Source organism: Bombyx mandarina, chromosome 10 (genome assembly GCF_030267445.1).
Source record: "Bombyx mandarina strain Sakado chromosome 10, ASM3026744v2".
Taxonomy (NCBI): Eukaryota; Metazoa; Arthropoda; class Insecta; order Lepidoptera; family Bombycidae; genus Bombyx; species Bombyx mandarina.
In genome coordinates, this window is record NC_143217.1 from 7753415 (window position 1) to 7780053 (window position 26639).

Below are 26639 nucleotides of genomic sequence, written 5' to 3' on the forward strand. Positions count from 1 at the left end.
TTGCGTAATTACTGGGGGTAGGACCTCTTGTGAGTCCGCGCGGGTGGGTATCACCACCCTGCCTGTTTCTGCCGTGAAGTAGTAATGCGTTTCGGTTTGAAGGGTGGGGCAGCCAATGTAACTATACTTGAGACCTTAGAACTTATATCTCAAGGTGGGTGGCGCATTTACGTTGTGGATGTCTATGGGCTTCAGTAACCACTTAACACAAGGTGGACTGTGAGCTCATCCACCCATCTAAGCAATAAAAAAAATATATAGCTGAAATACTAGCTAGACCAGCTATTTGGAAGTCTAGCCACCCAAAGTATTTCTCGTACTTCTTGTGGAATTCTCCATCTAAAGGTATACTCCGATTCTTATTCAAATCATGTACTTCACAATATTTTCCAAATAATAGGTCCTGAACCAAAAAACTATTAATTTGTAAGCAATATCGAGATAATTTCGATATAGACATTTCGCTGTCGGACTTCCTTACTAGTCGCGGCGGCGAACGTGAGTACCCGTGGCCTGCAAACGGTGCTGCGCGAATGGTCGCCTCGTCCACCGCTTCGCTGTTCGCACCGCCGATCCCCGTGGCCAGGCCGTAAGCGCGGGATGTTGAATGAGAGAGGGTTTTAGTCGGGTCTACTCCACCATACCCAGTTTACTGGCGTTAAGCAATCATGCGTTACATTTTAAAGGGTAAGTCACTAACAATACAATTAATTCTAAAGGTAAGCGGCGATAATAATCACATAAACACAAGTTAATATTATGTTAAATATTAAAAAAAATATTATGTTCACCTTTCCTTACTTGCAGGACTTGCCGAAAGAAAACAAACTTAGATTTAATATTAATATTGCAATTTATAATGCTTTTGACAATAATAACTGCATCTTGACATCCAAAAAATATGCATTTAAATTAATAGACATAAATAATATAATAAAATTTAGATATTTAAGGACATCACAAAATGAAATATTTAAATTAACTAATAAAAATTTTAGACAAGTAGCAATTTTGTCAATGGCAAAATTAAAACGCCTCTCGTCAGCTGAGACTGAATGGAACACAATAGCTTAATAATGAAGGAAATATGCAAACCGTTTTTCCAGGTTTATCGAAATCCAAACCTTCTCCACACATGTGAACTCCGAAAAGGTAACGTGTTGCATATGGTTGTCTATCATCCCAGAACATAACAGTGTTATCCCAACCTCCAGATATTAATTCATGGTGAGATTTTGGATTAAAAGCACATGCAAAAATTCTTGACGTGTGTCCGTCCATTATATTCTTACGTTGACTGGGAAAATGAAAATATCACATGCAACTATGTACCTCAAATGTAAGGATGCACCTAATAATTTACATACCCTTAGTAGGTATTCATGCCATAAATATTTACAGTGAAATTTTCAAATTTATTGTATTACGTGAAACATTACTGCAGTGTGGGTTAGTTTATATACATATACATATTAATATATTTTGATAATTAGCTAGAACATGATTCTTTAAACGTTGTCGATTTTAAAATTCGTTAAAGATTGCAATGCGCGCTTTCTTCATGTAAAAATTAGCAACTGCCAATGTTTTAGTGACTCCAAATTATGAAGGCGTTTAGAGCATGCCCTGCTATAAAATTGACCATCATGTAAAATTGCATTTGGCTCCATACCTCATTTTTGTAACCCAATTGCCGTCGTTTGGTTTTCTTATACCGCACTTTAATTTCGGAAGAATAGATAATAAAAATTCGCGAGAATTAAAATTAAAAGCCCTAAATATAAAAATATACGTTTGACAGATTCCAATTTAAAAAGTTATGTTTATGTACATACTTTTAAAGATGTTTTTCACTGTACATTAGTTACGGCCAGACTGTAAAATTTAGTCATAAATATTTTTATACCTAGAATAAAAAGCCCTTTCTTGAGTTTGTGCTTCTTCATCATACATGTTCAATTTCGAATCGTCTCCATAGGTAATAAATTTACTAAATCGAGGGTGGTAGTTTAATCCTAATATTTGTCTTTTTTCTCTAATAGTATACAAGCATTGATCATATTTATATTTCCAACATTTAATGCATCCATTCACATCTGAAAATGAACAGAACTTTAGGAACAACAATTAGAAAACTTCTATAGGTTTTTGCTTTACTTCTAATTACTGGTAAGATGACAAGTGTATCCGCACGGGTAGCTATCCGTTAGCGGTCCGCTATCTCTGAGCTCTGCAAGTTTCTAACAGATGGCGGTGTAAGTTAGCTTATCGACTGTGCTTTGTTGTCTGGGTTGCGTAAGTATCTAACAGATGGTGCTGGATTGATTTTATTTTTATTTTTTAGATGGATGCACGAGCTCACAGCCCATCTGGCGTTAAGTGATTACTGGAGCCCATATCAGTATCAGTATAGTTGCAACGGCTGCCCCACCCTTCAAACCGAAACGTATTACTGCTTCACGGCATAAATAGGCGGGGTGATGGTACCTACCCGTGCGGAAGAGGTCCTACCACCAGTAATTAAGCAAATTATAACTTTGCGGATTTGATTTTTATTACACGATGTTATTTCTTAACCGTAGAACTCAATCGTGAACGTAAGTACGTATTTCATTACAAAAATTGGTACCCGTCTGCAGGATACAAACACCGTTGCGTCGCTCGACACGAATGCACCGGATGTCTTATCCTTTAGGCCACGACGACTGTTTGACGACGAAATGTTTAATTAAAGATCAATGTTGGTCTTCTATTCGGTTCTGAACCTTTTTTCCTACTTAATTGCTGGTAGCCAAAGGGGCTATTCCAGCTACGCTTGGACTGGTAGGTGAGCTCACGGGCATATCCTAAGAGAAATGCTAACACTAGCCCCAGCAAGAGCAGTGCTTCGCTGAATCTACCAGTAGAGTGGAATCGCGACCTACAGAGAAGATCCGGCGCGAAACTCAGTGGGATGTGTCTAAGAGCTAAGTTGCACGTCGAACTCTTCTTCGTATTTGACGTACATATCGGTTCTAAATTTATGTCGTCGTGAAGATCGACATTCCTCACGTACCACGGTGCTCCGAAAGCTATCCTGCAGAATGGATTGGATATTTCGAGAGAGTTCATGTGTGTGCCTTTTTTTTTTTTTTTTTTTTTTTCCTACCTAAGCTGAGAGCCTTGAGAGGCTATGTCAGCGTAACCCTAACTTTAGTAGGTGAGCTCACGGGGCTCAAACCTGATGACGTTGCTAACACGAACCCTAGCAAGAGTCGTGCTTCGCAGAATCTACCACCGGATCGGAAACGCGACCCACTGAGAAGATCCGGCGAGAAACTCAGTGGGCTGTGTCTGAGAGTTAATTTACTCGTCGAGCCCTTCGTCGCAAGCGACGGGTTCGACGAGAACGGTGACCGGTGCTTGAATTACCTAAAAGCACCGTTAGTGGATCGGGCGGATCCGAGATGACGTGTTTTGGGCTGTGTGTGCCGACCGCGTGAGTGAACACTACATTTGAATAGGTCATGACGGCACGTAGGGTAGAGCCGACCGAGTAGGAACACGGCCCGGTCGCGGACTGTTTTATATGAGGATGGAATGTGATCCCTTTGTCAAGGGTGACGCCTAGGTACTTGGCCTTCGAGTCCCAAAGCACGGGCTTGCCAAAGATTTTGATAGCGGATATGGAGTCACCGCGCCTAATTAAGGACGAGATATTGGCAGTGGCGTCGGAAAGGCCACCCTTTTTGAAGAGCACGACTGTGCTTTTCATAGGATTGATGTCGCTCCGCCACTTCCGGAACCACTGTCTTAAATTGGTGGCCACGATCTGCGGCTTACTGTGGATCAACGACATCTTTCTACTCAAGTAGTAGATAGCCGATGATATCGGAAACTGATAGTGACAGCGAAGCGTGACTAGTTTTATTATGTAATTAACATAAAACTACATTTTTTTAATATATACTCCACAAACGAAAAAAAGAGATAAATATAATTATCAAATGAAATAAAAGTTTAAATTAGGTACCATAAAAGAAGATTATATATTACTAAGATTAGTTTAACGTTACATGTTCTTGTAAAATGTATTTCTTACATATTAAAGTTAGACATAAAATGCGTTTTATTTTGTTTTTTATAAGAACGCTGAATGCAAGCAGCGCAGGACCGATCTTTGTGGTAAGGCTTAGGGGAGCCTATGTCCTAGAATAGATAAGAACGCTTCTGTGTCCATTAACTAATTTTAAATAGGCAAAAAGAAAACAGTATAGTATCTTATTCTCATCCGTTTGACAACGGCTTTCCTTTATTTTTTGTGTAGTAGGTAGGTATTGATGTGTAAAAGCTCTTGATGGGAGTTTAAAAAAAGATTTTTTCTTCATCTTTAATATACACTACATAGTTACTTTTTTTTTTTAATTGCCTAAATGTGTTTATTTAAAAAAGAAAAAAATATATTTAACGTAAAATTAATTTAAGTCTTGTGATGTCAGTGATTATGGTCGAATTTCGACAAGTGGATCAGCACTAGCTTCGTTAAATTCTCAATAGGTCACTGATGCTCTTGATTAGCTATATGCTTGTATGTTTTTTAAATAACAGGAATACAATGCTACTTTTTAGAATTAGTAAAGTACAAACTCACACGATGATAATAGCGTATTTGTGATCGGGTGTGCTTTACTGACTGGACGATGCTTGATAGCGGTCACGGGTCCCGGATATGAACGACATTCATCGTCGACAAGCAAATGTGTGCAAGTTCCATCGTTGCAACTGAATAACCTTATTGTTCCATCCGTGAAACCAGTAGCAATTTCATTTACATCTTCCGTATACTTACAACACATTATTTCTTTGTTTGTGTCTCTACGAATTTATATTTGAATCTAATTAATTAATTTATTTACCTTTTAACATACGAATGTGCTTTTGGTCATATGAACAATGCATATTATGATTCGTCTTCGATATAGTTGAATATCATCTTAAATGAGATCACTTACATTACTGAGAGAACGTTAACTTGCCCTTGATATACTTGATTTTGTTCAAGAGGAAACGATCTATGCTCAACGTTAGGCATGCTAGTGTGTACCGATACTATTTCCTTAGTTGGAGGAGCATTTCTGATGTAAGTGTTAGTAACTGCGAAACTTTTACGAGCAGTTTTGATACTGGTCGGTGCCATTGGTCCGGCTAAAGCTGTTCGCTTGGGTTCCATTATGAAATTTACTTTTTAAAATAACTGATTAAAATTTTGTAAACGATTGATAAATACATACTTCATATTTTGACTTAGACAGTGTCTGCCTTTGATGACTTTTGGCGGCGTTCATAAATTATTTCCATTCATTGGACCTATCTACGTATAGATATTAGCACTATAATAATCGTACCAACCTAAATTAATGACGTAAAATGTAGGAGGTAGTATTTGTAACATATCAGTACCATAAATGATTATTTTTTTAGGGTATTCTTTTGTTTTCGTGAATTGTTAGGAACTACTGATGCGGTTTGTACTAAATGCGTTTAATTTGTACTTGATTAAGTTTCCCTATATTAATTTTCTTGTTTTCCCCTACCAATTCGCTGGTAGCCTAAGGGGCTATTCCAGCTACGAGCGAGCGAGTAGGTGAGCTCACGGGCTCAACCTGAGAGAATTTGCTAATACTAGCCCTAACAAAAGCAGTGTTACGCAGAGTCTACCACCGACTCCGGTCCCTGTAGATGGCGGTTTCCCCCCGGTGAAGGTCAAGGGGCGACCTGAGGGGGTAGGGGCCGCGCGGCGCGCTACCAGCACTCTAGCGCGCTGCCAAGGAGTTACGAAAGAGCGACCGGTTGGCGGTGTATCGCGTCCCGACCCGGCAGACTGGTTCTGATCCAGCGGGGTATTCCGGGACACCAGCGGCACCGTCTGGGTGGCCTGACGGGCTGCCGTACCGAGACGGCTGACGTTTCAGAGCCTTCGATTCGCCTCAAAGGCTCCGTCGGCTGGGCGTCCTTGGGGTGAGCCGCGCTGTCTGGTTGTAGTGTTGACCGCGGTAACCCCCCTACCTCATCCGGGTTCTGACCTCGGAGAGGATCGGACGTCGGGTGTAAGAGTGCAGGGGAGTCGTTTAGTGGGTGGGCCCTAAAATCCTTGGGCCCGCGATCTGCTCTCAACACCTGCAGATTGTTGAGCTGTCGTCGAACTCTTGGTCGTAATAAACGAGTTTGACGAAGACGGTGACCGGTGCTTAAAAGCACCGAGAGTGAATCCGGAGGATTCGACAAGACCTGTTGCGGGCGACGGCGGCTTTGTGTTGCCCCGTCGCCGTCGGATAAGAGCATATATTCTAATGATTGAACCTATGTATGTACAACAGTCGCCTTCCGAAATTTGATCTAAACTTTATACATACCTTATGAACTAATGATACTTTACATATGATAAATCTGAACGAAACAAGTTTTTAATTTGATATATAATAAATGTAGTTAATAGTCACGTAGGTACTTTTTATATACTGGTACAGTTTTTGCTTCACTTAATAATATATATATTTCATTGTTCCTCATTTTAATCGAATTTTGTGTTCTTATGAAATATATTATTTAAACCATAATACATAAACATGGTGGAGGTGTCTTCAATTGTTTATTCACAATTTTTTTTTAATTTATTTTTTAATAAATAAATATTTACTAACAATCACGCCACGTTAACTGGTCCCGTGATAAGTTCGTAAAGAACTTGTGTTACAGGTACCAGATAACGGATATAAATGTAAGATTTTTATTATACACATACATATATTTAATAGACATCCATAACCCTGGAAAAGACATTTATATTTATCATACAAATATCTTCCCTTGGCGGGATTCGAACCCGCGAGCCCCCTGTGTAGTGACCATGTCACTTACCACTACACCAGACGGCCGTTAAATATTTGACTGTTCAACCCCTATATAAATGAAATAACCGTATATAATCTATTTTGGGCTCCGGTAACCTCTTTACACCAAAAGGGGTGTGTGCTAGTTTACCCAACTAGGCGATAAAAAAAAAATACTTTTTGAAAAATATATCACTTTGTTGAAAATACACGCGTACTAAACAAATATGTAATTACTTTAGCATCTCGAATTTCGATTTAAAATTAAATCTAGTAACAACAAAAAAAAAACAACATGCAACGCTAAATAAATTTTATTTCATGTCCATAATTATTTTTCACACTCAAACCATAATTTAAAGTACAGCTTAGCATTATTATATATTATTTTATTATCTCTGAGGAAAAACACAACTTAAAAGTAGATAAACAACGAGGGTGTTTCCTGGTAAAAAGACCTCAACATTATCCATACAATGACCACTTCAATCGTAGTAATAGCTACAAATATCTATTTCCAATAGAAAATACGGCAGAAATACATATTTTTCTTTCAGCGACCACACGAACAAAATAAAAATAAATTATTTATTATGCCGGCTGCTCTGCCTCACCAGGGTACTTGACTCCTAGACTTATTTCTATGTTAGTAGTGTTGGTACTATTACAATAGTTTATAAGTATTTATTTTGTATTGTTTAACTAGTCTATATAGTTTAGGATACAGTGTTCGAACTAGAGAAATAATTTGGCGTCCGTTAAGTAATTCAAGTCGATCTCTTAAGTTCATAAAATATTAAGTTTTTACTGATGATGTCATTTATTTAAAAGGCCTATATGTAATTTTTTTATTAATATTGCCCTTACGGTTAAATTATCATTTCCAAGATTTTGATTAATTACTTTACAGTTTTCATAACCAATAGAATTGCGGTCAGAATCTTTTTAAATGTAATTATTTAATGTAAAAAGGAGCACTAATTATTTCTCTAGCGGCTATCGGCTTTTTTTATTACTATTGTTACTGTCAGTCGGTTCGTAGGTTATTTTGCCCAAACAAGGTAATTTAAAACTGTGGTGTCCCGTGAATTTGACAAAGCATTTTATTGCGATTTTAATTAGATAAAATCGATTGATCAAGAAGCTAACCATTCCGCACACCATAAAACAGAAATGTGAATTTATGTGCTGAACGATTTAAATTTTCAACATAAAAATACTTTATTAGGCACTTTACTAAAATAGTAAAAAAAAAACACTGGGACCTCATTTCATAACATTTACATTGTACACAGCATATCATCAGATAACATACGCATTATTTATTCACATTACAAAACAAATAATTTAAAATTTTCTTACTTTATTTTTACACATCATGATTCTTGAAAGAACCATAACGCAAAGCACCTTGTTAACCTACATGAGGTTGGTTGCAATCTAATTTATAGAAGTTGTGTGAAAGTGTGAAAATTTCAGTAATCGGCATTTTTCTTCAACTAAACGAGACTTTTCAAGATAAAAAGTTCATTAAATGAACAATTTATTGTTGTATTTTCGATAAACCGAATGGCAATTAGAATTTCAATCCAATTTCATAATTTTAAGTGTTAAGAGACATATAATATATAATTCGCATTTCATTATTTTTTTGTTTCAATTTTCAAACCAAAATCGTTCTGTGCATAAACAATAAAAATCAGTTTTAAATATAAATTAAACAAAAGAGGTTTTAGAGTTCAGAGGAGAAGGGTTTAGAAGAGGTCGACCGAAGAAGACATGGATGGAGTGTTGAGCTGATGGCTGATAGAAGAGATTGGCAGATTGGCAGTTGATTCTTAACTGTGTTACCTACATTACGTGCTAAAAACTGTAAATAGTAAAATAAAATTGTCGATCATTTTCGGTTGTACCGTATTAGTAATCCTTAACGTGATGGTGTCGTTTTCGAGAACGTTTTCAATACAGCTTGTAGTCTTGTAACTTATATTTGAATAATACGAGTGGCTTTGATAGTAGATTACAGGATAAGTCTTATAGTGGACGATAATGTTGATAACACATGTCCAAAGTAAATAAAATGAATAATGTCACAAAGCAAATCCAGTGTCAAACGATCGCACCCGAAGTTGAAACCCGTTAATTTGATAAGTTAAGCATAAATACCTGTTTTAGTAAGTTCAAATTTAGTGAAGGCAGACATTGGACGCCACGAGACGGTTGAATTTGTTGAACAATAGTGCCATCATCTCAGGGATCCATCTCTATGTTCGAATTTTGTAATGTTAATTTACCATTTAATATGCATACTTACTATGCATAAATTTAGGTACGGCCCTGTACCGTAGCCTTTGAAATATTAAAGTACTATCATGTATGTATATACTAAATTCAGTAGCCTGAAAGTTGATAAATCGGATAATAATCATTTTATGTATTGTCAATTTTAAACATAAAATAAAATATATCATAAAAAAGAATATTTTTGTGTTATTAAAATTTAATTTGATACTATAACTCAACACCCATAACTTTGTATTATTCTTTACAAATAAAAAACAACACTCATATAATTAAAACCGATTAACAAATGAAGTATATGAAATTAAATAATATAAACATAAAATTAATTAATAAATAATATTATATACCGCAGGTAACAGTAAGCCGCGTGCAGCTTTTCCGATCACCACTGCACTTTAGACACACTAACGCGCTTTGTAATAATTATTTTTTATTCAAGCAAAAAAGAAAAGTAGCAATATACATATTATTATTACACGTACACATATGTAATTGAAGTGTTAAATAATTTAATGTTTATTTAAGGCATTATTTTTGAAAGCTGTGCTTTTGTCGACTGCCGTAGCAATAAACGCCAAGGCGTGACGGTGAAATTAGCAAATAATCTACTACTATTATATTCCAAAAGAGAACAATACCAAGAGATTTTAATTGTGAATATTTTTTGTTGAAAATCAAATATAAAATTACAAGTGTGCATGTGTGTTTGTTTTGATTTTTAATTATTAATTTTAATTTCATAAAATAAAGTAGGCAGGTACGTAACCTAAATGACGTTATATAATAATATATAATTTTCGGTCGTATTGTAGGTATGTACTTCTACCCTCCATAGTATTGTAGTACGTAGCTAGTACGTAGCAAGTATAAAAATTAGAAACAAAAATTGCGAGATTTACTCTCTAGTTTAGGATGTAAAATTACGTTTGTAAGACAGAATTCCAAAATTTGATGTTTATAAAATTTATAATAGTTATAGCGAGGAAATTTAAACATACAATTTTTATTAATTGAGTTAACAATTTTAATTGCACTTTTATAAATAGGCATGGCATATATGTGTGTGATCTTCATCATCTTTACGAAGTTTTCATCACGTTCATTTGATATAATTTGAAACTATAGCTCGGATATTTGATACCTACATACGCTTAAATAGGGTTAGATATATTTTCCCTAAGACTGTTTCGCTATTTAGACATGGGTAGACTTTTTTTTGTTTCGAACAGATATACCTAAATTTTTTAGAGTTATAAACTTAATTCACTACAGGTTTTGGTTTTTAACTTAAAAATTGAACCTACCCAATTCGTTTGAACCACTCAGTGATAATAATCTTATTTTCGTGATTTGTGAGTTTAGTAGAAGACTGTTGGTTTTTCGAGTGTTTTCTAATTGCCTTTCAGGCTAAATAGTCAATAGTTGGGTGTTGTGCTTAGTCTTGCAAATAAATCATTTCTTTTAAATTTTACAGTCTATCAAATCCTACCTATATATCTATATTTTCCAATTCAATTAACGATCCCATTTTACAGTTATAAAATATCTATCGTTTGCATAAAAAAATAATGTTACATACGGTACCTACCCACATCCCTGTGACGTTATATGTAAGGTGTAGTTAAGCATTAACAATCTGAGGATGCAAAGTCAAATCTTGTCATATCAAACAGAAATGGCATTACGTTAAGAGACATGGCACAAAATATCTCACGGCGACATTAATTTTAATTTCCAAAGTGCTTAAAAGAGATTTTTTTTTTAAAAAAGAAGGGAAAACGAATTTTAGTGTACAATTTAACTCGGAATTCCCTAAATCAAAACCTGTGTCATTACTATATTTTTAGTACCTATGAAGATTATAGAATAGATCCCAAGTGACGGGAAGGAGGAGTCTAGATATGGTTATACCTAATTCGAGGTCGTAATTAAGATACCTAGAAGTGTTCCTCTTTCAACAGTTTTACGACCTAGGTTCTTCTCTGTGTTATCTAATAGTGTGACTTTACAATATTACATTGTTTATAAAGTGCCATTTGTAAGGTAGATTGTTACGTCGGTGGCTTATCTACACCTGTTATACTTATAGCATCATTGTCACATACACCAGAAGAAACACACATAACAAAAAAATAAACAACGTTATTTGATAAACAATGATAACAATTAATAAACTTTATCCTTCACTAGACAATGCACGAATATAACAGTCTGTTGTTAAAAAATAACATTACAATAACCCAAAAGCATACATTTGTAACAGTCAGATAAAAAGAGTATGTATGATACACATGTCAGTACTTCACTCAATCAATATTTATAGACCCTAAGCATTTTATTAATATGTTATGTTTTTATTTTAGGTAACTTAAAGTCATTAAAATGACCATTTATAACTGAATGTTTAATGATTTTGGTAACTTTTATAATACATCCTATTTTTTATTTTTATTTTCAAGTTGTCACAAGTACCTTTACTTTTCTTTAAATATATTAAAAAAATAACAATTATTAAACTATCTACAAACTTTTATTTTGTTTAGTTGGTTATGAGGCACAGATTTTTATCTTATTTAGCTTTATATTTTTAAAATGAATGAGTATACTATTTTTTTAAATGTATTTTTCAATATAACAACACTTGTATACTATCTAATAAACTTTCAAACAGAGTATCTATTTTTGTAATAAGGCAAATTGTTGGATTAAATTGACTGTAGCACAATATGTGATATGATATACATATATCGCTAATTTCAAAATAACATTTATCATACTATCTATCCTATATACATTTTTTTTGCCAAAGTGTGTATATTTTATATCATTGTACATATAAATTGAATGCTAATTTTAAAGAAATTTTATAGTCCACATTTTAACATATTTTCATCTCGATTGTGACTGTTCTTAAGTATGATCAGCATCAAATAGATTTAAAAATAGACATTTATTCAATTTCAACATTTTTATAGGCTTTTATATATTATAATTATGTAACAGTTTGAGTTCTTGTTATTGTCCTTGAAAATAGGGGATAGAGATAAAAGTAACACCTGCATTTTTTTAAATAGGACTTGTTTATAATCAGCATTTTTTTTTATAAATTATAAAAAGATTTAGGTAATTTTGCTGTAACTTTTTCATATCCATTTGTATTTCCTAATGTAAGGTCTAGCTAGCTCTTACAAATGGTATGAGATTTCAGATTAGTGATTGCAAGTTACATTGTAATTATGATATTATCTGTACATCTATGGTACTATTAGTGTACAATGTAAGAATGAATTCAAACAAATCCAAACTTGCTGATAAATATTATTTGTCATAGAGAACAGAATTGCCATGTTTTAAATTAAATTGTAATTGTATAGTCATAAAGAGGTGAATATTTTTCAAAATATCATTTTAATGTAAATTCTGTTCTTGGATTTATTTAAGGGAAGTTACTGTTAATTTTGTACTTAGATGGTTATATTACTTTACCTACCATTATCTCATTTATGGACGGACGGCCCTAAACATGACAATGTAAAAATTACAAAAATCTACCTCAAAGTTGAGGAATCTGTTGATTACATCTCAGCTCTAATTAGTTATGTCGATATTTATTAGTATTTTTAAATAGTAATATGAAATGACAAATAAAAGCACAACAACAATCTTAATCTAAAACATATGATACAAGTATTACATAATTTTTATACAGAAACTGCTTGTAAAGTGTTATGTTTTGTTATGGTGCATAATTTTATCTATCTAGGATAAAATTCATAAGAACAAAATTGAAAACAAGCAATTCCATAAATAAATAACATCATTAGCAAATTTTTAGGTTAACCACTTGCCACCAACAACAACCCATCTTTTACTGAAGATAAAAACAAGTACTATTTATCTAAAAAATGTTGCTACAATCACAGAGATTATTGTGAGCTTGTCGAAATATTGATCAGACAGAGTGGCCTTGGGACTGATGTCTTTGTCCCCACTGACTAGAGGGTCCTTGTGCTGAATTACCTTGTTGCATCCAAGACAGGAAGTTTGGTGGTGCTGGAGGTGCCGATGATGCTGGACCAGCAAAGGCACCTTGTTCTGATGCACCTGAAGGGATGTTGTTGATAAGACCCCATCCAGCTGCCTGGTTAAGAGCTGCTGCTACTAAAGCTTGATTTACAGGTAGTCCTCCCATTCCTATAGGCATACTGCCACCTTGTGCTTGTCCTCCACCACCAGCTACAGCTGTTTGTCCATGTTGACCAGACATACCAAGTGCTTGCATATTAACCATATCCATGTTTCGGTTGCTCCAAGAATTATTATTAGACACATTGTGTGGATGACCTTCATCATAACTTCTACTAGGCATGGCACGTTGGTTTGTACCACTTTTGTTTTGCTTTGGAGATGCATTCGAAACATTAACAGAAACACCTTTTATTATATGGTCTTGTCCACATAGACTCTGCGCAACTTCTGGGTCAAGAAATGTTATAAAACTGAATGCCCTGAATGGTTTTGGGATGAACACATCAGTAACTTCTCCAAATTGAGAAAAATACTCTCTCAAGTCATTGGCAGATAATTCTTCAGTACAGCGGCCAACAAAAACTTTACAAGGCATAGACGGTATAGATCCTTCTTTGGAATTTGGTATCCTTACATCACACCACCTCCCATCAATCATGTGCCTTTGAGCAAGAACTCTCATTTGGGATGTATAAGATGCAAATCGAATAAAAGCAAAACCTTTAGACATTCCCGTTTTTGGGTCTCTTTTCAGCTGAGCCATTAATACTTCACCAAATTTTTCAAAATATTCTCGCACTGTCTGCTCTGTGGCTTTCCAAGGGAGTCCCAAAACTATCAGGTCCGAACATAAGGTGTCATTTCTTTTATGTCTCATAATTGTGGACTCGGAATTTTCACCAGGTTTGCGTTTATTTTCTTTAGGAAAACTACATATATACAAATAATTTCCCCATCCTTCTGGAGGAGGATATAGTCGACCATCTCTTAGTCGAATTCCCCTGATGGTTTTCGTTTCAGGGTGTCGATATTTCAATCCGCAGCAACCTGGAAACTGTGCAGACACAGTCGATAGCATCAAAGCTCCATCTTCTTCGATAGGCAGTTCTATGGGTTCTTCATTTTCGTCTTCAGCAACGGGCAAATATTCGAAAGACATTATTTATTCTTCATGAACAATATAGTTAAAAACTGATGAAAATTAACACAATAACTATACTTATTACTAGAAAATTGTATAATTTAACTTCATCTAAAATAAATAAAATTTAATTAAACGTCACCTACGGGTTACGAACCCATTGCAATTTGCAGGTTGAAAACATATGTTAACCAAAAGGTTTTGAACAATAAATTTAGAAAATATCAAAGTGATTTTCAGGGCATGGAAGTATCAATATCGAGAAGTTGGAGTATAGTAATAGACAACTTTCTAAAATTGACATTTTACATCACTCACATACTTTGTTTTTTTTGGTCATAGCAATACAAAAATCTAGACACTGTGCGTCCTACTCGAAGATTGAAAACGAAGTGAAGAGTTGTATTTTAAATTTCACACAAAACACGATGCATTTGTATTGCAGTTGCATTGTTATTATACGCAGACTTTGTTACAACATAAGTCTGTACATGTCCTCTTTGTCTGTCCTAAGAATGATTCAATTTGAAAATAATTTTAAAAAAGGGCAAAAAATATTAATAAAATACGGAGGTATGTAACTTCAGACTTCAGGGCAGGATTAGTAGCTTGGCCTCTATTTAAATTAGATTTAACGACTTAGGATTTCTTTTTGGGGGATTATATCAAAGGTAATGTATTCCACAGAGTCCGATTTTTTTTTAATTGCCCGGATAGGCAGACAAGCTTACCTGATGGTGAGTAGAGTTACCGTCGCTCATGGACGTCAACAATGCTAAGGGGAGAGCCAAGCCGCTGCCTACCATTAAATACTCTCCACAAGCTTCGTTTGAAGAAGGACATGTTATAGCGTTCACAGTGGGGAGTTCATTCCAAAGCCGGATGGTACATGGTAAAAAAGATCTCTGGAAGCGCTTTGTGGATGAACACAGTGGTTCTAGGTACTATGAACTATGAACACCACTGGTGGCTTTGCGATGGTAAACCCGAGATGTTGGAATCATCTGAATTAATTCCTCAGAGCACTCCCCGTGGAACATGAGGTACAAAATACAGAGAGAACCGAAGACCCTCCGCAGATCCAGAGGTTCAGAACGATCCGTGAAAATGGGATTTCACCAATGCGAACGGGCCAGTTCTATATGGAGTCAAATAGAAGTAGCTGGTCTGAGTGTTGGAGTTCGAAATGTCGGAGGAATTCGCATTCAAATCAGTTAGGTTAGCGCAGCATATGACACCGTAATCTCAAAGATGCCAAATAATTTAGCAAAACTAATTTTTCGCAGAATGGAACTATAAAGTGACAGAGCAGAAAGAGATATCGCAACTTTTTTTTATATTACGAGCGTTCAGTATAATAGTCTTATGAAATGCTGTTTTCTATGTATTGGAAGGGAGTCCAGTAGTAGTGGTAGGTAAAATATGATTATTACGATTTTCATTTTTTTTATGTGTCCTACCTATTTGCTGTTAGTCTATTGAGCTACTCCAGCTAGGCGCGGACGGGTGAGTCACAGGCTCAACCTGACAGAATTTGGTAACGCTAGCTCTAGTAAGAACAGTGCTTCGTAGTATCTATCACCGGATCGAAATCGCGACCCACGCGATTCACGCGTGGAAGATCTTGTGAGAGATTCAATGGGTTGTGTCTATGGGTTAGATCGCTCGTCGAACGGTGTTTGAGAGCCCAAAATACATACAGTCGATCGGGGGATCCGACAAGGCATAAGATTTCTAAGCAGACTTAGAAAATAGGTTAAAATATACTTTTTTTAATTATTAATCTGGGACGTCATGCTCGTTACCTGTATTTTAATTATGAAGTTTCGTTATGTGTAAACACACCTATTATTATTTATAAAATATCAGCCTTAGATTTTTGTTTGTTTTCTAGTTTCAAATTAAAAGCAGTTGTTTCAAATTAACAGAGAGTTATATCGATTGGGTTTTATATCCTTTAATAGCAAAAGTATAGTTTGAAATAAATTCACAATACATTTTTTAAACACAGAGCTATGAGTAGGCCATTGTGGTTACTGGAATTATACCAAATTCTTTGTTATAATTTGTAAACTTGTTTAAGGTGTGAATTAGTACCACTCACATAAATTGTTTCGATATTGCATACGCCATAGTTCAATGATATCAGCTTATGAATGATGGAGATTAATTTAATACTTTAAGCCTAATAAATAAGTTACCATAGTAAAAAATTCAATGAGCAAATATACATCAAAGTATGTATTTACCTACCAGTCATTATTAAAGCTTTATTTGAAGACGTTTAACTTTTGAAAACAATAAATATTACTACAAAACGGTCGAAACCGAGGTATTTAAATATACAAAGACCTAGCGATAAATATCAATCTTTAAGTCAAAATAACTATAACCTCTAAATTACTTGAAAACTCTTAACTCAATAATTTTAATAAAATACATTTAATGCAGGATTATTATTTGGTTTGTATATCCGGAAAGTTTTTACAAAACCAGTGATATGGATGACGAAATTAAAGAAAATAGGAGGAATAAACCACAGCAAAAGTTTTACAAACCTGGTAGTGGGCCTCTAAGACGTTCAAGATATGGTTTGGACTGTAAAATGGATCCTAGCGACGTAAATAATAGTTCCAGACGATACAATACGCTTTATGGCTCTCATAACTCGGTCAATGATGATTTAAGTGATGCATATAGTGAAGGATCAATGACCAATGTACGCCAAAATCACAAGAAGTCTGAACAACTGTATGCTTCTAAGCCCGATCATATTTCAGAAAACAATAAATGTCCTACAAAGTTTGATAATTCTAGTCAGTTCAATAGTAGAAGATCAAGCACTACAAACAAACAAAACACAAATACAGGGTATTCTAGAGGCTCACCGAGGAAAGACAGGTCTTACAGAGATTATCAAAGCAGAGATAGTAACAATCCTAATAGTGTTAGAAGCTTTAGACAAAATTCTGAAACTAGATCTGTATCACCAAGTGTTCATGAGCACAATATTACTGGGCGCAATTATGATCGTGACAGTAGAAGTATGGAGACATCTTCTGGCCGTCACGTTCCTGCTTCTGGAGGTAAACCACCCTCTGGAAGAAGAAATTCAGCAGGGTATATGTCCGATACATCAAGACCAAAGTATATGATAAACTTAGAAAATTTACCTCCAAGATTACGAAAAAAATTTCTTGAATCATCTGGTCATCATAGTTTTGAAAATGTTGATCAAATTCGCAAGGAGCAGCAAACATCAAACTATTCTTTACAATCTCATAATAATGATCCACTTCATTACAATACAAGCACAAGTTGGTCTCAAACTTTGCCATCACGAGGTAGAGGGCGATTGAAAGATGCTGACAGTTTTGATAGAGAAAAATTTATAAATTCATACTTGAGAAATTATGAAGTACGTACTTCACGACAATCAACTCCAAGTAATTCTTACTTGAACTTGTATGAATCTCCGCAGGATCTTCAAGATTATAAAAACGAAAACCATTATATGATGACCAGTAGTATCGAAAGTCAAAATGATTTCATTAGTAATGGTAATACTATAATATTCTACTTATCATGTCTCTTAAATGATTTCGAAAAATATTTTTATTTTTCACTACAATAAATTCCTATTACCATTTTCATTCCAACACAGTTGCGTTATTTTAAGCAATTATTTGAAAATTAATACATTAAATAATGGAAATCTGATTAAAAATATTTTGCAATTTTACTTCAGCTTCACAAAATGGTACAAGCAATGCATCAGTTGATGGTTCGAATATTCATTATGAGAAGTCAAATCATGAGGAAGATAATGATTGTAACGGTCCAACTATGTCACAAGTGACAAAGCAACTAGATTTGACGAGCTTAGTAAGTATTATCTGTAAGTTAATTGCTAATAATTCCTACATTTTGAATATCATATAACAGGTATTCAAATAGAATAAAATAAAGACCCACAAATTTAAAATCACAATAGGTTAAGAAATTATTCAGTTTTCACATCTTTTATCTTTTTATATAAACATCATGGTGTGAATATCTTCTTTGAGGACTTGAAATATTTTGCTGCCTATGATATCAGTCACACAGTATGTGCAAAGGTGTTTTTAATAGTACCTGTAGACTGAAACAGTTGTAACAGACCAAATTTCATATTTATGTTTGTTGATCTTGACAGCTAGAGAACTTCAGCCCTCTTGGTGTTATGTAATTTTATTTTTATTTTTTATTTGCTTAAATGGGTGGACGAGCTCACAGCCCACCTGGGGTTAAGTGGTGACTGGAGGCCATAGACATCTACAACGTAAATGCGCCACCCACCTTGAGATATAAGTTCTCAGGTATAGTTACAAATTACACACAGTTAATTGAAGCAGTGCTATCAAATTAATTCACAACATTAAAAAAAATACTATATAGTTTAAAAAATCACTTTTTATAGGATTGGACCGAGGAGGTAGAAAAGAATATAAAATTAGATGATATTTGTGACACATCAAGTAGTTTTTCTGAACAACTGAAAAAGTCAAATATTGATGAAGTTAGAACATCGGAACCAAAAGAGTCCAAAAGAAAATCGAAGCGTAAAGACAAGAGGTACTGTTAATTTATAACCTTACATTATAAACAAAAAAAGGGGAATATAATAATATCATGCCATTTTGGTCTCGGTCATTTTGGTAGAATAATAATAAGCTTGTTTTTGGTAGAAATATATTTTTTAGAACTACATTTGTCTTTACATTTTATATTATGTGCTTTCAGTGCATTATATAGACATGACTGCATGGTTACTACACATGGTCTGGAGATTAAATTTAATGTATGCTAGTGGTAGTACATGTAAAACAATGTGCTACACAAATGCTAAAATATCAATAGATCAAATCTTAAATCTCAAAAATTTACTATATACAGTCATGTAGTCTTACATGAGATCCGATGAAGAGTCTCGTATAAAAAAGTTTTCAGTGTACACTGCTTCTCTAAATCGTAGTGCCAATCATGCTCATTTAGAAATATGAAATTTAACATGATCTTTTAAGGATTTTGGGTTTAATTGATTTGAAGGAGTTCCAGCAGGAGCATGCGAAATTCTGATAAGAGAGAAAGGGCTAGAAAGGACAGTACTGCCAGCATACACCATGAACTAGAACATTCCAGAAAAGACAGTAATGTGAGCATTCATCATGAAGCAGTACCGGCTTGTTTGAAGCGAAGGGAAAGAGAAAGACGAGACAGCCACAGAAGTAATCGCTCATCAAATATAGGAAATAGCAGAGATGATCTGGACCGCTGGCGTTCTTTGCGTTCTTATAGCAGAGAACAAAGTACTGAAGGGTATGTATGTATAACACAATCCATTGACCATAATTACATAATATGATAACACAAACAGATCAATAAAAAAAAAGTTTGTATGCATAAAAAGATTTAACAACAAAGTCTAGGTGGTAATAATATGTTTCTAACAATGTTGTATATAAAATATATTTATTAGAATGTCTTGTAGTGAATAGTAAAAATACCACGACCACCCAATTATTTAATTTAACTATAAGTCATTGATACCTCAAGAATTAGATTCATTTTAAAAAACCTTTTTTATAATTTAGTTCGATAACATTAAAGCTTGATGTCAATGATTACAGCATGACGTGAATTCCGCCACCCACACCGGTCACCGTCCTCTCCGTCGCTTGCGACGAAGGGCTCGACGAGCGAACTAACCCACAGACACAGCCCACTGAGTTTCTCGCCGGATCTTCTCAGTGGGTCGCGTTTCCGATCCGGTGGTAGATTAGCGAAGTAGCGAAGCACGGCTCTTGCAAGGGTCAGTGTTAGCAACTCTCCGGTTGAGCCCCGCGAGCTCACCTATAAACGTTAGGGTGAAGCTGAAATAGCCTCTCAAGGCTATCAGCATAGGTAGGGGAAAAAAAAGCCACCCATTTTGAGAGGGTCGAAATGTCAATGGCATTGTTAAACATATTCCCCCACCTCAAGCCGGAATGCTTCATGGCAGAAAAATCCAGTATGTTTGTACCTACCGAGGCAGATTGATAATGTGCCCAGTAAATTAAAGTTGGCGATCGCAGTATGTTGTATACTCGAATGCTACTATCAATTATATGTTCTATTCCTTAGTCATCTTTTTCAATACCCATGGGAAGAGATATGGTGCTATTCTAGGCCATGCGGCCATAGTGTATTGTATCCAATTATCACGCCCAATGTAGTGTCAATGTTCTTCTGTCAAAACAATATTTCACATATAGGTTTTTTTCGTATATAGAAATACTAGTATTCATTTCACAATAGATCGCAGCACATGCAATATTTATGTATTAGGATTTATAATGTAAATAATATTTTCGAAATTGTTTTGTCGAATCAATAAATATAAAAATGAGTATATACACACGTACATGATAGCATAAGAGATGTGTTTGCTCGTTAGCGGCGTACCCTCTTCCTACTCTGTGATTTGCAACCTCACTCAAATAGGAAAACATATTTTTTAGGAGAATAGTTTCTCAATGTAACAGCCGAGATACATCAACAAACCGCGCTACGAGTCCTAGAGATGGTGATGGATTCCGCGTACCATGTGCTGTCAGCAAGTCGGCCGCCTGGTTATCCTCTCAAGTGAGTATTACTTACGTTAGGGCTTAATTTCAGCCAGACGACTTTGGTATCTCTGTTCATCTATATATTAATATGTGAAGAAGAAACTTTGTATCTCTTTTTACGAAAATTGCGCGGACGGAGGAGTATGAAATTTCCCACACATCTAGAGAATATAGAGGAGTGTAGAATGCTAATATTTTTTTTAATTATGCCTAAAATATACATTAAATAAAAAATAAAAAATATTACACACACTAGGTACCATGTATTTGACGCACACACGCATGCATACTATATAATTATTGTCAAAGTTTGTTCTTGACGTCTGTGGTCAAATTGAGAATAAATTAAGTATTGTTTGTCTTTATTAATATTTTTCTATAGTGTAGTCTTGGCGAAATTTGTGATAATAGAAGTATAATAATAGTCTTTGAAAATAGAATCATAATAGTGTACAAACTTACAATTTCAATTAATTATAATTATAGTCGAATTTCGACTACTGCAGGATCACTAGTAGGAGTAATTACCTACCACATTTATGTTGAAATGTTTGATAGAAATCTATCTATTATAGCGGAAGAATAGCGTCCCCTGTAACACGCGTACAGGCAGCAGTGAGCGCGGCCGCCGGTCTCCGGTCGGCGGGGAGGGAGGGGCCGGGGAGGCGGGGGGCTCGCGACGTTCGCGCCGCCGTCTACAAAAACGTCACGCGCGGCACGCCGACCCGCCCGCTGCCCCTCCCGTCGCTTCCTCTTCCTCCGCTTCTACCAACTGGAGAGAGGAGATATTAGAGTCCAAGCGACACAATACTCATGAAAAGTCAGTCCCAAGTTTGGTAGTTCGCATTTTTCTTTACAGGCTGTTTTATTACGATTTTCCTTAAGAAAACAATAGACTATACTTGAGAGCTTATATCTCAAGGTGGGTGGCCCATTTTCGTTGTAGATGTCTATGGGCTCCAGTAACCACTTAACACCAGGTGGGCTGTGAGCTCGTCCACCCACCTAAGAAAAAAAAAGACTATAGAAAACATATTATACATTTTGTTGAATTGAAAAGTAATCGACCCAATAATAACTATTTCCGTCACTTATTAGTAAAGCTTTCTGTATTTCCTTTGAATACAAGCAGTTTTAGTTTGAATTGCAAACTAATTAACAGGAATTAAAATTCTTTATTCGTTGGCTTATCAGGCACCCAGAACCGACAAACCAAAGGAACAGAATCAACAGTGCTAAGCCAGAGAAATCAGAATCGTCCACCTCTCATCCTGGTCTAATAATGCTGCCTCAAAGCTCTATATCAAACCTTCAGAAAGAATTAGGGTGCGTAATTAATATTATACATAATTGTGTCTTAATTTAACAAAACTTTTATAACCTTTTAATGTTAATTGTTATTAAATTTCACAGACGCGGAAATACAGGAGAAAATCATAAAACATTATATGACCATCAGAATCCGTCTAAACCGATCATAGTACAAACTAGTCCTTCAAAAGTAGACATGCGTCTTGAAAGATGTAAGTACATTATAATAATAATTCTGAAGTCCCTATTCCGTTCATTATGGTGATAAATCTGTTGGTGGCAGAGCGTGTTGTGACCCTATTATAGGTTGTTATCAATCAGTGTTCTGTCTGTTTGTGCTGAGGTAATAATGCGTTCCGGTCGAAGGTCGTAACATGATGATGAGAATTTTTTCCATTGTGGTATGTACCTATGGACTTTAACCTCACAATATCAGGAGAGCAGTGAGCTTGTTTGCTTGTCTAATAAATATTTTTGATTTTTTATTGCTTAGATGGGTGGACGGGCTCACAGCCCATCTGGTGTGGTGCTGGCGCTCATAGACATCTACAACGTAAATGCGCCACTCACCTTGAGATATAAGTTCTAAAGTCTGAGTATAGTTACAACGGCTGCGCCCACCCTTCAAACCGAAACGCATTACTGCTTCACTCACAGGACTCACAGAGGTCCTACCACCAGTAAAAATCAATGTATTGTTGGTATTGTTTTAGCGTAAGGTAAATCATACTCTATTGTCCACGGTATAATTATGGTTTTTAGGTATAAAAGAATCTTCGGTGCGTGGAGCGATGTCCTGCGACAACAGCGACGCGGCCCGCGCCGACCGGCACCGCGCGCTGCTGCAGGAGGTGGACCGCGCCGACGTGCTGCTGCAGGCGCACATGCTCAGGGGGCCGGCCGCGCTCGCCGACCATTGGACTGATGTCATTGAAACGAGGTAACTAAAGCTCTACAATATTGATTTCAAATCATACGGTTGTATATTATATCGTGACAGAAAAACGGTTTTAAATGTAAAACTATGCACGAATAAAATAGTATCACAATACTGTTTTTATTTATTAACTAGCGACCCGCCCTCGCTTCGCTTCGGAAATATTAAATTTTATTATTGATAGCTGAGTCCCGCGATGTTACCCGCCATTATTGTCGTACCGCGGGTGACGCCGCGAGGCGAAGCAAGTCTAAAAAAAGTAGCCTAAGTTACTCTTTATATTATCAGCTACCTATCAGTGAGAGTCCCGTCAAAATCGGTCCAGCCGTTCCAGAGATTAGCCGGAACAAACAGACAGACAGACGGACAGACAAAAGTTGTAAAAAATGTTATTTTGGTGTATTGGTGTACCGTATATATATTCATATGCATGTAGTAAAAAGCGGCTATTTCAATATTAAAAACAGACACACCAATTTTATTTATATGTATAGATATAGCTTAATTAGCTTTTATCTAAATCGGTTTTGGAATAATACTAGACATTTTTCAGTTTTCGACTTCACTGATCACAAGGATAACTGATGGTATTGAAAAAATGTGTTTTAAATGGTGATATTATTAATATATGTAATGTATGAAAACATTAAATTGTCTTCTTTTTGTTTCAGAACATTTTTGCAAAATGCTCTTCAAAGACTGCTCATGTCCGATCTCAAATACTGTCAGGCGGATAACGTGGAGCATCAGTTTTGGAAAATTTTATATTATAATTTCATTGAGGCCTTAAGAAAAAGTTTTTCTCAAGTAACACCCGAGGTCAAGGCGAAAGTTGTTAATTTGATCAATATTATAATAGAGGAAGGGAATACATATTTTGAAAATTTAGTGCACACGTTAGAAAAATGCTACAAGTTCAACATTGATGATTACATAAACGATAATCACGTTCTACCGCCGAAAGGGCTGGGTTACGTCGGACTGGCTCTAGTCTCAGTGCAAAAGTTATATGTTTTCCTCGGCGACCTGGCGCGCTACAAGGAACTCGTAAATGAGACAAACAACTACGCCAAAAGTAAACTCTGGTACACCAAAGCGCAGCAAATAAATCCCAAGAACGGACGACCCTATAACCAATTGGCGATCCTGGCGATATACTCAGTGAGTAATCTAATTAAATGCACAATCGTTCGAAATTTGATCTTATCGCTAATATCTCAAGGTATAAATTAATTTAAATACTATTTTCTTTTGTCATTTCAAGTTTGAAAGGCAAACTACGTCTAAATTCTTTTATTGACTAACTAAACGTTAAGGTTAAAAAAAAAGAAGAAGAAAATTTATTGACAAAAAGTATGTCTGTTTGTGTATAGGTCATATATAAAAAGTCATTTGATATTTGTCTCTTTATTCGCGAAGATGACCGAACGAGACCACGGCCACCGTGAGATACACTAACGATAAAGTTATATTGCATTAACAATCATTGAAACTGGAACGCGTTATTAGCTTAGCATGAGAATTAGACAAGACGGTGATATTAACTTAGGCTGGCTCTCAACTCATTCTACAATCAGTGTTCAACAGTTGATTCCAATAGGGTTAAATTTTAGGAAACAATCTTCTGACTTCATAAACGGTTGGAAGTATCTTAGCATATAAGTTCATTAATTCTTTTCAGTTATCGATTTCAGCTCTCATTGAAAATTGTAATTTGGTTTCAGAGAAGAAAACTGGACGCCGTGTACTACTATATGAGAAGTTTGATGTCATCGAATCCTTTTCAATCTGCCAGAGAGAGCTTATTGTCACTTTTTGATGAAAATAGAAAAAAGGTGACCAAATATTCTAGTAGAGCATTCGTTTATTAATTAAAAAACATATTTAGACAAAGTATGTATAGTATGTTAATTGTCATTATTACATTAGATATGATGTGAAGTAAAGTTTTAATAGTTATTTGCTAATTTGTTAAATGTACTATAAATCAAAAAGGTTTTTGTTCAAGTAGTCGCTTTTACTTCATTATAACTTTACAAGCTATTCGGAATGCCTAAGAAGAATCAAGAAATTTAGGGCGTGATCTTTCTAAACGTATGTTCATCGCACAAAATTTACGAAGTATTATTAAACCAGTACTTATTATATGTATTAAAGATGAACTAGGAGAAATAAGTTTTCTTTGTCGAGCAATCGGGTTAAAGAGCACAGGAGCACTGTTAACAAACAATTTGTTACATTGATTGTTTTGAAATCGATACATGCTCCTAATCCCACTGAACGATCGAATCGATTATACAGAATCGTATGCATACTCTAGGCAGTAATTGAATTTTTAACTTTTTTGCAAGCATACATAATAACTGAAGAGTGAAACATGCAAATAAGGTTAATAAAAAATGATCTTTTTGCACGGGCTATCACACTGTTTGCTAACAGTTTTGAAACCGGCTTTTTTGTTACCAGAGATTAAGTATTTTTCCCTACTCTGTATTCATTTTTGAATATCGCGAGGAAAGAAGTCCCGAAGATCTGGCGGATCGCGAACGAATTTTCAGAGTTGCAAAAATTTAAATGCGACGTTTTTTTAATTCGTCGATCATTTCGAGGCATTTTGTCCTTAAACCATAATATCAATCGTACACCCATACTATCTAGATTATCAATATCGCTTAGCTCTGTATTAAAATCAGCCTTTTTATGGCAACATTTTTAAACAGTATGAAGCGGCTGAACGTAAAAGGCGTGCAGCAATAGAAAAAGCGAAAAGCAGTGGCACTGAAACTGTAGCCGGCACCGGCGGCGGCACCGGCGGCGACGGCGGGCGGCGCGAGGTGTGGCTGCGGCCCGGTGACGTCACCGCCACTCCGCGACAACCTGTCATCGACGAGCAACTGTCCACGATGACTTCTGTTGAGGTAACTGTGTCTCTTACTAAGATGCACGCGGACAGACGAGCTATAGAACTCACTAATTGATTATTGAGTCATTTCGTGAGGGCAAAAATAAATCGAACAAATTGTTATAGTTTCAGTTTAATAGTAGTAGTAATTATTACATATCTTTTAAATTTTATTATATCGAAAATTACGTAACCAACGAATTTATGGTTTGAATTAAATTTTTTTTGTTTGCTATAACATCTTATCTATAGTTCCGCTTTTTTAAAAGTTATGCTTACACAATTTTTTTTTCTTACAGTTGAACAAGAGCTTTATAACGAGCTATTTACATGTTCACGGGAAATTAATAACAAAAATAGGGTGAGTGATTGTGCTATTCGTAAAATTTATTACTGTATCCGAGTTGATAGTAGTTTAATTTAGTGTTTAAAAAAATATTTGTTAATGTAAATCGAAATCTATTTTGTCTACTTTATTTCTTCTAGCTGTACTTAAAAT

At 35.3% G+C, this 26639-nt stretch overlaps 3 protein-coding genes across 4 annotated transcripts in view; 1 reads left to right on the top strand and 2 right to left on the bottom strand.

Annotated features, from left to right (window-relative positions):
* LOC114252088 (uncharacterized) overlaps positions 1 to 5627 on the bottom strand; it is a 12214-nt gene extending 6587 nt beyond the window's left edge. Inside the window, exons 1-4 of the mRNA XM_028186573.2 lie at positions 4992 to 5627; positions 4631 to 4854; positions 1907 to 2096; positions 1096 to 1297 (exon numbers count right to left, since the gene is read on the bottom strand). Coding sequence (XP_028042374.2) covers positions 1096 to 1297; positions 1907 to 2096; positions 4631 to 4854; positions 4992 to 5209 — 834 coding nt within the window. The 5' untranslated portion in view covers positions 5210 to 5627. The remainder of the gene's footprint in view (positions 1 to 1095; positions 1298 to 1906; positions 2097 to 4630; positions 4855 to 4991) is intronic.
* A 1538-nt stretch (positions 5628 to 7165) lies between these two features.
* Positions 7166 to 14731, bottom strand: LOC149502195 (TAR DNA-binding protein 43). The gene has a single exon (XM_089730363.1). The coding sequence runs from the start codon at positions 14359 to 14361 to the stop codon at positions 13126 to 13128; it is 1236 nt and encodes a 411-aa protein (XP_089586489.1). The 5' UTR covers positions 14362 to 14731; the 3' UTR covers positions 7166 to 13125.
* Positions 14732 to 16550: 1819 nt separating this feature from the next.
* Positions 16551 to 26639, top strand: part of Smg6 (Smg6 nonsense mediated mRNA decay factor) — a 29787-nt gene continuing 19698 nt past the window's right edge. Inside the window, exons 1-14 of one of the 2 annotated variants that reach the window (XM_089730365.1) lie at positions 16551 to 16675; positions 16795 to 17903; positions 18092 to 18228; positions 18803 to 18957; positions 19432 to 19701; positions 20883 to 21006; positions 21566 to 21810; positions 22185 to 22316; positions 22404 to 22513; positions 23064 to 23241; positions 23910 to 24399; positions 24963 to 25073; positions 25959 to 26156; positions 26440 to 26501. In XM_089730365.1, the coding sequence (XP_089586491.1) occupies positions 16844 to 17903; positions 18092 to 18228; positions 18803 to 18957; positions 19432 to 19701; positions 20883 to 21006; positions 21566 to 21810; positions 22185 to 22316; positions 22404 to 22513; positions 23064 to 23241; positions 23910 to 24399; positions 24963 to 25073; positions 25959 to 26156; positions 26440 to 26501 (3272 nt within the window). In that variant the 5' untranslated portion in view covers positions 16551 to 16675; positions 16795 to 16843. The other variant, XM_089730364.1, reaches the window with a different exon arrangement.

Excerpts from the sequence above, each read along its gene's own strand:
- LOC149502195 (XM_089730363.1), bottom strand. The coding sequence starts at position 14,361 with ATGTCTTTCGAATATTTGCCCGTTGCTGAAGACGAAAATGAAGAACCC.